We start from the raw sequence: 16644 nt of genomic DNA, 5'->3' as shown, positions 1-16644 counted from the left end.
GTTATTTTCTGTCCATCCTAAGCTTAACTGTGGGCTTCCGCAGCTATTGTTAGTCACAACCCAAACCTCTCCCAGAGGAAGCATTCCTTTCTTTAGCAGCAGTGAAGTGATAGTTTAATCTCCAAGCTTTGAGTTCCATCTTTATTTCTCAATTGGACCAAACTCAGGAAGGGATGCAATAAATTTTCACTCTCAAACCCCAACAGAGAGGGAGCAATTAAAGATACATTTGACTAGGGGCGCCTGGGTGGCTCAGTCGGTTAAGCGGCCGACTTCGGCTCAGGTCATGATCTCGCGGTCCGTGGGTTCGAGCCCCGCGTCGGGCTCTGTGCTGACAGCTCAGAGCCTGGAGCCTGTTTTAGATTCTGTGTCTCCCTCTCTCTGACCCTCCCCCGTTCATGCTCTGTCTCTCTCTCTCTCAAAAATAAATAAATGTTGAAAAAAAAAAAAGATACATTTGACTAGAGTAGTTCTCAACCACAGGCAGTTTTGTCCCCAAGGGGAAATTTGGCAACGCCTGGAGACATTTTTGGTTGTCACAACTTGGGGTTGGGGGTATGTAACTGACATCTAATTGGTGCAGGCCAGGGAGGCTGCTAAATGTTCTACAATGCATGGGACAGCCCACTATAGCAAAGAATTATCTGGCTCTAATGTCAGTAGTGTTGAAGCTGAGGAACTCCAATCGAGGGACCAGATGATCTCAAAGCTTCCTTCTAGCTTTAAAATACTTGTATCAATGACTAGCTGTGGAAGAGCCTTTGAGTTCTGTGAGGATCTAGAGTGAAGTGAGCCTATGAATAAGTTAGTTTTGGAAAGAAGAAAACAGTGGATGCAGATATAGAGTAGTTTTAAGGTGGAGATGCATGAATTGAGGGAAACATGATGGTGAGGGGGTATCTTGACTACTACTTCAATATCAGTGATTCTCCACATGAATTCTGGACCAGCAGCATCAGCATCCCCTAGGAAGTTGTGAGAAATGTGTATTCTCGGGCCCCACCCCAGACCTACTGAATCAAAAACTCTGGGGATGGGGCCCAGAATTCTGTGTTTTAACAAGTCCTCCAGGAGATTCTGATGCATGCTCAAGTTTGACAACATTGTTCTCCATCATATGTTGACCTGTCATAAGGTCTGCTGCAGTTTGGTACATTGTATGCCTCTAAGGGTCGGTTTCATTACTGGGAGTGGCAGGGGTGAGTGAATTGTAAGAGAGCTTCTGAAGAGGGCCAGCTGGTCTGCAGGGGAGATGAGCTGGAGGTAATGCTTCCTGACAAGTCCATTTAGTGATTTTACTCTTTCAGGGGTTGGCTGTCATAAAATGTTTTAAATGACAGTGCAACCAGGCATGCAGGTGGTCAACAACAATATTTGGGTAGATGTTTAATTGCCAGGGAAAAGGAAAGAAGGAAAAAAAAGAGAAGCAAATCATAGAAAAGGTTCCAAGGATCAGAATATAGACGATGGCCCTTTCTTTTCTCAGCCACTCCAGGGCTCAATTGAATCCTGCTTGTCTTACCCACCCCACCGCCCCCTCCTGATTTTTTCCATTGAATATCTCATGGCTTAAAGGTAAGCCAGCATTCATCCTTCCTAATAAGAGACTCAGTCCCTGCTATTTCAGAGATGGTTTGAAGGAAGTAATGTACCTGACCATGAATTATACCAGTGAAATGAAAGAGACCTGATATTTGGTAAGTCTACCAGGCTGCTTTCCTTCCCATTCCTTTTCTGAGAGGAATTTAGGCCCCTTTATCCTCTAAAAGCTCTTCTGTGAGAGCCAGGTGAGGCCAAGACACTGTTTCTTCTTTCTATGACTTTCATTCCAGCCCCTCACTCCTAAAGGAGAGTCATTCCCTGCTGGTTTCTTCCTCATCCAGCCTCTTCCTTGCTTTCCCCCCACCCCCTTCTTGCAACTCTGCGGCTCGTAGAGGGAAAGATGTGTTTAAATTCAATGGAAAAACTGTGTGTGTGGGGTGGTATAATGATAAATGGGCTGCATTTGGGTATTCTCTAAGACACTGACAATAAGAAAACAGCCATAATGAATTTAGACTTGCCTTGAAAAGGAAGCATCACAGGTCAAAAGTGATGTGATGGTGCTAATAAATTAGTCAGTAGTGTCAATATACGTGAGGGTAAGAATAAGTGGAGTGCTTTTCTTAGAGCCTTTAAAAGGGCAAACAAAATAGCAAAAACCTGGCAGAATGTTTTCCACAGAATCTGGTTAATGTATATATGGGCACGCATATATACATATCCCTCCACCCATGCTTCCATCCATTAAGTAGATATTTATTAACCAACTATATGCAAGCACTCTTTTAGGGGCTGGGGATACAGAGGTAAATTTGGCCAGTTCCTTTCCCTCGAACCTTGGTATTTGCATTTCATCAGAGGAGACCAACAGTAACCATGTAAACAAATAAACATGATTACAGATGATGGTAGGTGCCATGAGGGGGACTGATAAAGTGGTAAGATGGAGACTAACTGGAGGAGTGCATGTATGAAAAATGAAGCCTGGATGGTGTCTCTGAGTGGTTGAGTTTTGAGCCGACACCTGAAGGTTAAGAATAGGCCAGCCATTCAAAGGTGGAGAGGGGGATGAGGGGGCCAGTTAGGGATTTCAAGCATATATCAGGCTCTAGAAATGTGAACTCAGGAGCTATCTGAGCCTCTTAAGAAAATTTACCCATAACCTAGAAATAAATCCATAAGCATGATTGCAAGTTCTTTCAATGGCGTGCTGAAGCTTTAACAGGCCTGCCCAAGGATGATTTGTTTTCCTACATGAATATATCATTGCTTGATTTTCCTATTTATTATCAATGAACTAAGAGCTCAGACTCTGTGGAGTTACATTGGTAAACTTGTATATGGTGCAATGATTTCTGTCTGATAGCAAAGATAACCCTGAAGTTTATGACTTACTGTTGTGAAGGACATTAACCAATTGTATCTCTAGAAATCTTACTCCTGTTTAAACAAAAACGCTATGTAAACTCGATTCCTCAAAATGCTCCTGGAGAACAGTTTAATCATATTATTGGTTTCCTCATTAATGAATGAAGTGAATGAAATCTTTGACACATGTTCATTTGATAGTTGGATGAGAGTCATGCTTTTAACTTTTTGAAAATTATACTTGGACCAGACTCACCATGGCTCGGCTCAGAGGTCTAGAATCCAGAGATCAGCTTTAATGAATTCACAAAGCCCTAGAATTGTATGCATTTTAAAAGCATATATCCTATTAAGTTAATCAGACTCTCTAGAGGGGCTTTGTGTCAAACTGCTAACCAAAGTAGAATCTCTCGAGACTCTGCATACGCCTTTGCCTTGATTTTTTTCCATGCTCGCCAAGTAACTTTCTAATTGCTAACTCTGCTTCATAAGTGTTCAGATTTCAAGGAAGGAGAACCTTGTGTGGAACACAAGGATTATAGGTTTTGTTAAATTAATTTATTAAAATTTTATTAAAAGTTTTATAATTTAATATATTGGCCTCCATCTACCTGTTTTATGAGTCCATTTTTCCAGGTCTTATCAAGTTGGGGCACATGGACAAAGCTGAGTTCATGTATAAGTTCAAAGGAGCTGCAGACCACACCGGGTGACAGGGAACGCTAGCTGGAGTAGCCCAGCCTGTGCAGCCTCTGCAGGCATCATGAGGAAGTCTCCAGCTTGTTTCTTTCTAACTCTAGGGTGGAGGCAGGGAAGATGATCATTGTAGCTTTCTTCTACTTATTGGGATGGCACAAAAGCATCTGTATCCTTTCTCCAATGAATCAAAGGTCACAGGAAAAAAAGGTGATTTATATGCTCCCAGGGAATGAATAATTCATTTTTTATGAGGTCAGTCAAACCTGTTGTTCCCTGACATCAATTTCATGTGCTCCCCACAGACAAAACCCTGGCTTTCCCCAACACTTTTCTGGAAATCCAAGCACTTTGCAGACAGCTAGGATCCCACAGGCAACATCTCCATGAGGAGATGTTGATGCCTCCCTCCCTGAGATGGAGGGAATGTGGAATTCTGCCAAGCACCTAAAAATGGGTCACTTCTCTTGGCCTCAAGGACTCTCTCCTTATAAAAGCCATCCTTCTTAAGAGATAGGTCTCTCACTGTTTTGTTTGGTAATTCTATTGAAAAGACTTCCCAGAGAGAAATGCCCAGGATGTCTTCAGATTGCAATACTCAAAAAAAAATTTTCTGTTTAGTGTTTAAAATGTGTCAGAGTAGCTGAGTATCCTACAGAAACTGATTCAAGGCAAAGGCCTCTTGGGATATTAGCTCAGTTTGTGGAAGACTTCCTATTGACAAGGCTAGGTTTAAAAACAACATTTCCAAAAGTGCAAAAATAAAAATTGAGCTCTTGAGGCAAGTTTTTCAGCTTCAATATTAACAAAGCAGTGCAATGAAAGGTGAAGTGGCTCGTGTTAATAAACAAGTAAGTGAACAAATGAATACAAGCAGTAGACAAGAATAACCAGCAGAAAGGGATGTCAGCACACAGCATCATTGGGACAGAGCAGTGACCCCATCAGTTTGAGGGGTGCCATAAAGCTCCATCAGCAGGTTCTCAGACTCTCTGCTTAGAACATTCCTTCCTCTGCATCATTCAGCTGCTTTGTCCAGCTTCCTAGTTTTATTCAAGCATCCTCTCAGTAGCTGTTTAGCTGTCTTAGGTTTTAGTGCAGAAGCAGACATGCATGGGTTAAATAATGGGAAGAAACCTCTTCCCATCACAGTAATTGTGATTTATTGAGATGGGAGTTCTCACTAGTGGAGAAATGTCCACCTTGGATGGCAAGAGGGCTCCCTTTGCACCTTAAACTATCTCACCAGGGCACCGATATGTGTTCAATTGGTGTTCTTACTTCAGAATTTCAAAGTGTTTTCCAAAGGTGATTTCTTCAAAAACATATTCTGAGTTAGTCAAAGACAGAGCATGGCCAGGGACAACTGTCCCAACAAAATAGTTTGGCTGGGTTACGCTGCCTCTTTTATGTTCTTTGTTTATAATGGTGGCGAAAAGAAGGCTCTCCCCTCACCCTCAGAAGGGTTTCTGAGAGGGAAGAATGTGGGTATGAGGAAGTTCTCAGGAGCCGTCACAGTCTCATCCCAGATTGCTGAGGCAAGCATCATCACAGGTAAGGTATGCCAGGTATAGGCAGATGTCAAATGCTCCTAGTACAATAACATCGAGTGGTTGTTTCACAAGAGGAAGTTCAAAGTCATGGTAACAGGAAGAGGGTTATTTTTGTAATAAATTTCTTTTTATTGTGGCAAAAGATATGTCACATAAAATCTGCCATTTTAGCAATTTTAAATGTTCGTATCGTTGTGCAAACATCACCACCATCTGTCTCCAGAACCTTTCCATCTTCCTATGGAGACTCTATATCCATTAAACACTATCTCTCAAGACTATTTTTTTAAAAATCTAAGACCAGATTATATGGTTTCCTGGATTAAAAAAATCCAAAACCCATAACACTTGCTTTAGCAAGGTGTGCCCTCTTCTCAAATATTAAGGAAATCAGACCTGATTCTCACTGATGAAAAATTATCTTGGCATTGAAGTACCTACTGTTGACCCCATGTGTAGGAAACCCATTGCTTCCCCTATGGAACCATTAAAGACTGGGCAGAAGAGGGCTCACATTAGCAGCAAAGGCCTGACACATAAAAGAGTGGAATTTTCTCTTTGGATGGTGTTCACCGGAAAAAAAGAGGATGGGATACTAATGGGGGGGGGGGGACTGAAAATAGGAAGAAAGCCTAAAGGGAAAGAGAGAAGAGAGGTTGGGAGAGAATTGTTCTGGCTGTATGTGCGTACTAGCTACTTTTTTGGAAAACACAGATATGAAATGTTTCCACTATCAGAAAGTTTTACTGGACAATGCAGCTATAGAGTGTAGGTTCCAGAGTTAGACAGACTTGATCCTGCCTATGTTGCTTGGAAGCTCTGTGAATTGAAACAAGTTATTTCATCTTTCCAAGCCTCAGTTTTCTCATCAGCAAAATGGGGACAATAACAACATCTTCCAGTGGAAGAGTCAGCTAGGTGGTCCCCCAAAATTTGTTTTCTTTTCTTTCTAGGCCCCAACTGGATCATATTTTGCAGCCTCCTTGGCAGTTCAGTGTGGTCATATGACTAAGTTCTAGTCGTTGGAATATAGGCAGCAATGCCAAGTGCTGTTTTTAGCTAAAACTTCTAGAGAGTTCCTTCCACATCTGTCTTCCACGTGCTAAATGCAAATAGCAATGAGGCCGTAAGGTATGGATGAACCACAAGATAGAAGCAATGCGGGCTCTCAAATCAAGGAGAGAGACACCATTGATTAGGAAGATTTACCTTTGATTGTTATGTGAGCTAGAAATAAACTTTACTGTATGGGAGCTCTTTGCTACTGCAGCATGGTTCAACCTAGGATAAGCATAGGGTTGAATGAGATAATTTAAGCAAAGTGTCCAGCATAGTAACAGGTAGCTGGTGAATGCCCTGTTCAGTAAATGTTAGCTAACTTTCAGTAGTGAAAAGCAAGGACCACAGAGCATGACAGACCTGGGTTTAAACTAAGCTGCACTACTTAGCTGTGTAATCTTAAGCAATTTGCTTACATGCTACCTTGAATTCGTCATCTGTAAAAAATGGGAAAATATTAATGAAAAGTGAAAAAATTATTAAAACTGAGTGTGTAGTTTTTCTCTCATTCAGAAGCCTCCTTTATTCCTATATGATTCCACACTGTTTAAGATGGCTGTTGCTTTCCCATACTGCAGTATTGATTACAGATCTCAGTAGAGGCAGCCTGCTGGGTCAGGGGTGCCATTTACTTAAGTGGAGTCAAGAATTCCTGTGCCATGGCTGATCCAATATAGAGACATCTAGAGGAGTCTTCAGTCCTCTGGTAATCATGGGACATTTAGGCTGAGCAAAGTATCGACAGGCACAAACCCAGAAACCCTTGAGCCCAGAAGGCCGTAAAAAGAAGTACTTGAATTTTAACAGATCTCAAGAGAACATAACAGGCCCATGGACCATTCAAGCTCTTTTTTTTCCTCTTTCAGTTGTAAGGTAGATAGAGAAGGAAAGTAAACTTGCTTTCAACTGTCTGAGAATGTCTTTATTACAGGCATTTCCAACAACACCAAATATAGTTACCAAGGGACCCCTTAATTCCACCTTCCTGTATTTGGCACCAAGAATCAGAAAATGTTAGTGTAACCCATGGGAGATCTCATGATTGAATCTATGGGTTTGGGGGAATTATGGGGCTGAATTGGGGCCACCATCAAGGATTGAGATCTGGGGTTAGAACTGAGGTGTGTGTGTGTGTGTGTGTGTGTGTGTGTGTGTGTGTGTGCGTGTGTGTGTTTCCGTTTCAAGCATTAAGAGTCAGAAGGGTTGTTACAGAAAAACAGGATGAAGCAGAAATAAAACAAGTTTGGCAACTAAACTCAAAGGATCTGAGGCAAAATAAAAGGCACTCAGGAATCCAGGAGTTAGGAGTCACATAGCATTGGGAATAAAGGGGGAAGGTCCAAGGCAAACTCCAAGAACACTCTCCTGGAGTCAAACCCATTTGGCACTTGTCAGTCAATCTGGCTCAGAGAGTCCAAAGCAAAGACAATGAATTTGTATTGAAAATGCAATTTCAATTCGAGATGGCCTGGTCACACTTGAGAAAGGGAAGACACCAATAGCTAGATGTAACCAAAGGGTAAGTGCTACAGATTTCATATAGAGGGAAGAGCAGAATGTATACATACATATACACTTAGCTCTTCAGTGAAAATACTGACCTCCCAAGAGAAGTTCCAGCAAGTCATCTAGGTTTGAAGACTCAGTAGGAAGACAGTATTTCTCAGTGTGTGCTTGGCAAACGGCTTGCACCAGCACTGTTTGGGAAAGTTGTTAAAATGAAGATTCCAGGACCAATGGGGTCTACAATGCTGATTCAGGGAAGCACTTTTCTGACTGGCCAGGAATCCAAATTTGGGGGTGTCAGAAGGGAGTTCATGAACATGGCTGTTCTAAATCAATCACACATGGCTACAGAAGAAGTAGGGTGTGACAGGTGAGTGAGATCAATCGTGGGTGAAGATGTCATTTGTTGGTTGCTTTGGACTTTGGGCCTCCTCTCACGCTGTCATGGGCTCCTGAGTCCTATAACCTCTGCTTTGACTTTGGGGATCTGCTTCTCTTTTTCTTCTGCTACTTCCTTCTGCCTGGTTGTCTTGGGTGTGCTCACTGTACCATGACCTCAGCTAATAACCTGGGTCTCTCTCTTGAATAGGCATGGGGACAGGGTGAGACAAGGATCACCTTAATTCCCTCTTCGAGGCAACCATACTCAGAAAATGCCTGATGAACTCTGCATGGAGAGTGTCCAAGTTACCTGTATGGTTTGAGAATTAGAAAAGGAGACAGGAAATGGCCTTGAGGTTCTTATATGGTATTTTCCTAGACTTTTCTGTCATGGCATTTTCCTATAGTACTAGGTACATTTAGGGTGTTAACAATGTGTTAATCATGCCTGCTGATAGTGCCTTCTCACCCTCTTCTCTTAGACCCCCATCTGGTAGAATCTATTCTGAATACTAGCAATGCCTTCTAAAGAATATGTACTGGATATTAATAATGTATTGATCAAATCAAAAGAAATGATTGATACCACATTTCATGGAGTTTAACAGGCACAGATTTCCTTATAAACACATGTTGGTAAGAAAGCGTGGCATTATGGATTCATTAAGAACGTTTTTTTCCCTTCGTGCTGCTTTACATAATTAATAGTGTCTCAGACTTCATGAAATATGTTACATATATACAAGACTTGTTTCTGTTAAATGTTAGAATAATGGCAAATAAAACATTCTGGCTGGTTCAGAGTTAAGCGATATGCTTTATCAAGATGATTTATTTTCTAAGAAATACAACAAAATAGAGACAGTATAATTCAATAAAAAAGAGCATTAAAGTTGGCATTTGAATGCATGGGGGTTTTTTAGCCTCTGTTTCTTCATCTGTAAAATGAAGACAATGGAAGCTACCTCACTGCATGGTTAGAAGTAAATGAAACTAGGATTTTGATAAGGACTCTACCATGCCATAGAAATCATGGACAAATTCATTAAATAGCTAATATTAAGTGTTAAATATATATTTCATCAAATAGCTAATCTTAAACATAAACCTAAATCTATTCAGGAAGTAGAGCAACTTTTGTCTCTAGGGTTACCAAAACCAACAAGAACCCTCCCTGAATGCTAGTACAGGTCTTTAAGGCTTGGTAGACATGGCTAAGAAAAGCGCTAAGCCTCTGACACCTTCATAATCAGTTTAAAAAATTAATCTCAGTCAGAATGAATGGAAAAACACTACAGAATTTTCCACTGTGGTGATGGATAAGACAAAGATGCTCTATTTCTCCTCTACTATTTAACACTATATTGGGAGTATTGGTCCATGTAAATAAAGAAGAGCAATAACTAGAACCATCAGGATAGTAAGAATGGGTAAAACAATCTCTATTTTCAGATGATAGAATTATATATTTGGAAAATGCTAAAAAAATGAACAGAAAATTACTATAAAAAGAATATAACTTAATAAAATAGCAGTTTTAGAAAACAAACAAAATTCAATAACCTTTACATTGACAAATGATAGTTAGAAGGCATAATGGAAGATTCCATTTAGAAGAGGTAAAGAAACAAACAAACACACAAAAACTAGGCATAAATTTAAATATAAATGTTCTAGACCTCTAAGAGAAAAACATTAAACACTCCTGTAAACACAAAAGGAGATTTGATCAAATGGGAAGACATACCATATTCTAGGACAGGAAGACTCAATAGTAAAGAGATTTCCTTTGCAAAACCAATAAAAATACCATCAAGTTGTTCCCCACCCCGCCCCAGTACTAGTTGTTTCTAAAGCTAAAGGGACAGAAAAAAACAAGCAAAATATCCAGGAAAACCCTTAAAAAGGAAAGGAATAGAGAAGTGGAAGGAGTTAGCACTGCCAAGTATTAAAGTATACTACAAAATGATTACCTATAAGGGAAGAGGGTACAAAGTGGAAGAGACAGGAATGGAAGGCAAATTTTTCTGAATATACTTGTTTTGTAGTTTTGACTTTAGAATCATGTAAACATTTCATACAAAGGAAAATTAAATTTGTAAAAATATCCTAGCAATGGAAAGCAAAATGAAACAAAATGAGAGTTCTATGGGGTAGATGTTTAGCTATGGAGAGAAATTGTTTCAAGAGACTTTAATATATGACTCAGCATCCACAGAGAGATAGATCTGATGGAGAAAGGGAATTACACAATTTCAAAATTTATGAATTTTAAAGTTTATACAAGAAAGCTAGGAAATGACTACATAGTATTAAGTTTATGTCAAAAGAACTCAAGAGCTAACTTAAAGCAGTTTTCATTGGTTAAACATGCAGCAATTCAAGATTTCAAAGGAATAGTAATAACTGAAATGAATTGAAAGACTCAGATATATTAAAAAATCTATAAATTCTTAATAATATTGGGGGACTTCACTAGTTACCTCTGGAGGATGCCAGAGAACTAATTTGTTATTCTGAAAATTGGTTAAAAAAGAAAGGAAAAATAAACCATTTTTCCTGTCTTTCCTGTATGAATCACACCTCAGGGAACCAAATAGTTTTTGAAGGAAAAGCTTTTCCTTATAGAAGACACTAAACAACAGATAAAGAAGAAATGACAGAAGTGGAAAATTACCATTTTGGAAGCCCTAACTAAATGGATGTAGGCAAAGTTCCTCAATGACTATTCACACCCTAAGAAAGCCGCATCACTTATAAAGCATTCTTGCTAGAAAACAGATCCCAAATCTGATCAAGTCCTAACTCTTCATTTATAGGGAACACAGAACATGAGAAATGCTACAGGGTAAACCAACCTGATTTCTTCAATAAGTAAACTGCAAGGGAAAAAAAAGGAGAAGGAACTAACAGATTAAAAGAGAACTTTGGAGGTATTTTTGTCTAATTCAATGCTTGGACCTTATTTAGATCCCCCTTTTTAAAAAAAAAAAGTGCAAAAACATTTTTTAAATAAATTAGACCATCAGTCATATATGAATAGTGGCAAAATATTTGATGGTATTAAGGAGGCTTAGTTAATATTCTTAGATATATAATATAATTAGATTATATAATGGCTTTGTAGTTATGTTTATAGAATGATTCCTTATTCTTATTCTTATACTGAAGCATTTTGGGATGATGTGATAAGGTATTTGGGACATGGCCATACCTTGACCTTCATTGGCCCTAGGCATTTTTGCCTTCATGGGTCCCCTTCCACCATAGTAGATTTTTAGGATTCTAAAAATGTCATTGCTTTCTGAGGTGAGAAAAAAAAACAAAACATTTTATTGAATCTTATTTATAAGTTCATTTTTTTCCTTTCTAATTTTAAAAGAATGAAAACATTTTCATGGACTCCTGAAAGTCTGGTGGGTCCTGGCACTGTGCTTGCTGGGCTTAATGGATGAGCTGGCCCTGGTCTGGGATTTGCTTCAAAATGATCCAGTGGGGAGAGGAAGAGAGAAATGGGTTACACACAATTTTACAACAATAATAATTGTTGAAGCTGTGTACTGGGCATGGGGAGTTATCACATCATTTCTCTACTTTTATGTATGTTTGAATATTTCCATAGTAAGTTAAAACACCAGTTTCTGAAAAAGGCTTCTTTGAATGCTTTTATTTTTTACACAAAGGAACAGTACAGAATAAATAAATAAAAGTAAAGCAGAAAAAGCTGGTTATTTGAACTGGGTGTTCATGTGGGTCCTGAATAAATGAGAATTAAAGATACCAAGCCTCATTTGGGACAAAGACCTAAGTGTCAAAATTTTGCTAAGATTGCTAAAATCTAAACTGACGGAGTGTTTTTAAAATTAAAAAAATTTTAAATCACTTTCTAATGTTCTTTGGTGATAGGAAGAACGACACCCATATGGACAGAGATACTGCCTGCCAATATGGTGCCATTTTATTTTGGAGAAAGCTGGCTAGGGACAGCATTACGAAAATTTCACAGTGGCCTTTGTGACAAAATAATGAATACAAGTAAAGGGCAATACAGGAAGTCTATCCTGCCTTTCAGAAAACTGCATTTGGATATTGTGAGCAGGTGAGTGCAACATTGGCTTTGTGGCCTAGGAAACTCCAGCATACCAAATACTGCTGTGGGCAATTCTCCACTCCAGTCCCTGCCCCAGAATACCCCCTGGTAACCTCTCAGTACTTCCCTCACACCTCTATTCACTCACTCTCCAATAAGTTACTGGGTAGGCACGCCTTGGTGGCTCAATCGGTTAAGCATCCGACTATTGATTTAGGCTCAGGTCATGATCTCACAGTTCATGGGATCAAGCACCATGTTGGGTGCTTGGGATTCTCTCCCTCTCTCCTCCCACCTCTCAAAATAAATAAATGAACATTTTTTGAAAAGTTACTGGGTATCTACTCTGTGCCAAGCACTATGCTAGACAGCTGTATACACAGTGAACAAAACATGGTTCTACTCCGAAGGAGCAAATTGAAAAAGACAAGTCGTCTACTGAGGAGACAGAGATGTACACAGAAATTTTCAAAACAAGTTGAGAAGTAGTTTAATGGGGTAAGTAGAAAGGGCTAGAAAGTATCCCACAGAAGCTAAAGAGGAAGGTTTTTTGAAAGTGGAGGGCGATTTAAGAGGCCTGAAGAAAAGTAGCCTGTTTAAAGAAAAGCAGACTGAGGAAGGCTTTTCAGGAAGAGAGAAGGGTGTGTGCAAAGCTGAGAAGGCTGGGACAGTGCAGAAAGGTACAAGTGTTGGGCAGAACAGAGGTGGTAAAGGGGAGACTGGGTGCTGGAAATTGCTGTGGAGACACTAGGGCATGGGAGAGTCATAATGAAGAAAAAAATGTCTACCCCTGGGTCCTTAAAGTGTGGGCTGAATCCAGCAGTGGCAGCATTACCCATGAGCTTGTTAGAATGCAAAATTCTCAGGCCCACCCTAGACCTCCTGAATCAGAAACTCTGAGTATATATATAGATATATACTTTGTAATAGTAAATACCCAGAGTTTCTGTATATATATATATATATATGTATATACATTAGCAAGTTATCTAGGTGATTCTGATGCATGTTAAGTTTGAAACCATTGGTTCTCAATCAGGAGTAATTTTACTCTCCAGGAAACATTTAGCAATGTCTGAGTAGACTTCTGGCTGTAAGACTCATGTAAGACTGGCTGTAAGTGGAGTATTACTAACATCAAGTAGCCAGGGATGCTGTTTGTTAAACATCCTAGAATGCATAGGTCAGGCCCCTACAACAAAATCCAAATGTCAGTTGTGCAGCTGTTGAGAAGCTCCGATCCTTTCCTTCTTCCCTTCCTACCGTTTCCTCTCCAACACCCTATTTCTTTCTTTCTCTTTCTTTCTCATCTGTCACTCATCATCTATCTCCTTTACTCCTACTTGTTTCTCTACAGATGGCAAAACATTCACAAGGCCATAATGTGCTGCTTTTCTGCATTTATTTATTCAATTACATACAGCCCTCTCCTTTTATTCAATTAATAACTCCATATGACAAAGTTGATCTATTGCTAATGGACATATTATTTGATTTCTATCTTAAACAGGGTCAATTATCTTGCTAGGAATGGGATGGAGCTGCTCAGAATACAGACGTTAATCATCACCCTATGCCTGAAGCTAAAGCCCTTGGCATTCCACATATGAGCTGACACATGGAGTCCCAAACAGCCAGGAGTCCTGATTTTGACGTAAAAGACAGTTCCGATGCCAAATGAAGCTTAAAGTATCTTAGCTCTTACAGGACACAAGATATTAGGGAAACTCTGACTTTCTCCTCAAGAATGTGGAAGTAAGTAGTCTACTGAGAGTTCAAGCACCAAGTCCACACAGAATGGTCTTAAGCAAAGATATATAAGGTCACATTAGAGAAAACGGGTTCTAATCTGACAACGCTGACAAATCAAAATAATTCTATCAGAAGAAGTTTTGTGAGGCAAAATGGATGAGGAAAATGTAAAGTTACAAAGACAAACATTGGCAATGCCCATCTAACAGTTTCCAGGAAATTAGGTGCCCTGAAAGATCAATGTGAACATTTAGTCTGCTGAATGAACCCATCTTCCCATAGTGGAGGCAGACGTCCCAGGCTTTCAGGCTAATATAGTAGCTGTCTAATAGTTGTCTTCCCTATGGCTGGCCCACATAGAGAAAATGCCCTGATTAAACTGAGGTGAATGCTGACTCTGCTTGAGGGACATGTTGCTCACTCAATATGAATTGATTGGCCCTTAGGTTTATAGGCTCTGGTTTCTACTGATTTTACTTAGTTATCCTGAATTGGTAGAATCAACTTGGGGGCATTGATAACATGGAGCTTCTGGACTTCCAAGGTAGAAGGAGGGTCAGTTTTTGGACCATAAAAAATGCCTCCTGGAATCTGCTTCTGGCATTCAGCCTCTTGTCTTCCTTTGGTCACCCTCACAATGTGTCTTTTCTTCCAACTTGTATATTCCCATGATACCCAAAAAGCATTTGTGGTAGACTGAAAAAAATGGCCACCATACTTTGCAGTTCCTCTCACCAAGTGGCAGAGTCAATTTCCTCACCCTCATCCCTGAATCTGGGATGGCCATGTGACTTGCTTGGACCAACAGAATGTGGAGGAAGTGACCTCCTATGCATTCTGTGACTAGACCTTAAGAGACTTTGCAGCTTCTGTTCTTGCTCTTTTGGAACTCTAAGGTTGCTGTGTGTACTAGGCCAAACTAGCCTTCTGAATGTTGAGAGATAAATGGCTCAAACACCCAGTCATTCCAGATGATAGCCAGTCAAGGCCCAGAAGAGAGCCACCCTGCAAATACATGAGGGCATCCAAGCAAGATCAAGAGAAGAACCTCCTACAGGAACTCAACTTGCCAGTGCATGGAATCATAAGCTAAATAAATGGTTATTGTTTTCAGTTACTACATTTTGGATTAATCTGTTATGCAACAATAGATAATTGATATAGTAATTTTTGTGTTCTTAATAACTCCCAATCACGCCATGAACTTATTGCCACAGTTTGTCTCTGAGAAGCCATGGACTTTCCCTCTTGACGTAACACAATTGGGATTTATCTTTGACTATCTCATGAGCTTCAGTGGCTCCTGCAGAAGAAACATCCCCTTCATCTTCCATCAAGATGCTAAGAGATTTGGGCAAGCAGTAAAGAAAATTTTGGGTTTTCCAACATTCACACAAGGAGAAAGAGGAGAGTTAAATACATAAACAATTGCATTTCTCAGACATAGATATCGAACCTTCAGCCGGCGGTCTGGATCTCCACTGCATAGAGAATTGACTGATACTTTGAATGATTTCCAGGCTGGGCTTAAGTTATTCATCACAACCTGAGAAAACAAAGAGAGGAGTGGTGGGTTGGGGAGGGAATGCTTGACATTTTCACATTTCAATACAAAAACCATCTGAGAAGTATTGTGGTGCTTATGAAAAGGACAACTGTCTGGAATAAGTGTCTTAATGAAAACTTGGAGTAAGGGTGCCCACTAAGTGGCTTGTTATGAGCAGAATTCCTGTGATCACTGGCCTGGCTGTTGTCTCATGAATAATGATCATCATATGGATGCTGGGGATGAACCCTTCTACACTGAAAGGAGCTAGGATTTAGGAGGCAGGTCTGCTTTTGGCCTCTGATAAAGGATCTACAGGCATAGATAAAGTTCTACAGGAGTGTCATTCCTATGGCATAAATTCTCTTCTATTGAGTATAGGTAAAGACTATTGGTTGGTGTAGGGAGTATAGCAGGACATTTCTACTGCTAAAGAATTGAATAGTCTTTGGTCACTCATGACCTCAGGTTAGAGCAGATTCAAGTCAGAGGAGAAGTTTCTAAAAGAAAAATCCCAAGAGCATACTTATATCAGCTTTCATATTAAGGTATAATATGGAAGATCTTCAGATCTTTAGTGTCACAAACTAAGTCTATAATACAGTGAAATCCTTCTGAAAGCAGCTTACTAATCCTGCCCCATAGTCCATACAAGTCAAGTCAGCCTGCCATCACTATGGTTCAAATAATTTGCATGGACATAGAATGCATGAGAATCTGCTCTGTACGTAGGGCTATATTGTGTACTTTAGGATAGAGGTTCCCAAAGTGTGGTCCTTGGAACAGCAGGAGAACCAGCATCACCTGGAAACTTGTTAAAGGTTCAGATTTCTAGGTTGTGCTCAGACCTACTGACAGAAACTCTGGAGGTGAGCCCCCTAAATGATTCTGATGCATGAAATTTGAGAACCACTGCTCTAGGGTATATACAAATGAAGTCAAATGGAATTTTGTCATATCGATTTGTCTTCCTGTGAAAGTTTTAGTTAGCAGAAGTCTTAGCATTATAAAAAAATGAATTCTCTATCCAAATAACATAATTATTTTATAAGTAATTCCCTCTTCTACTGGGTTCCTTAATATAACCATGAATTATTGATTGTATCATAGACTCATTATTAAATTTCTTTTAATGCATTAAAGTACAAAAA

At 39.7% G+C, this 16644-nt stretch overlaps 1 protein-coding gene across 2 annotated transcripts in view; it reads right to left on the bottom strand.

The window, feature by feature from the left end:
• The window catches only part of CPNE4 (copine 4), a 493123-nt gene that overhangs the window by 99297 nt on the left and 377182 nt on the right, over positions 1-16644 (bottom strand). For both annotated transcript variants that reach the window (XM_078432340.2, XM_060638666.3), the window contains exon 7: positions 15404-15493. In XM_078432340.2, coding sequence (XP_078288466.1) covers positions 15404-15493 — 90 coding nt within the window. The remainder of the gene's footprint in view (positions 1-15403; positions 15494-16644) is intronic.

The sequence above is a fragment of the Panthera onca genome, chromosome C2 (assembly GCF_046562875.1).
Source record: "Panthera onca isolate mPanOnc1 chromosome C2, mPanOnc1 haplotype 2, whole genome shotgun sequence".
In the NCBI taxonomy this organism is placed as follows: domain Eukaryota; kingdom Metazoa; phylum Chordata; class Mammalia; order Carnivora; family Felidae; genus Panthera; species Panthera onca.
This window is presented reverse-complemented; position numbering and strand designations above follow the sequence as displayed.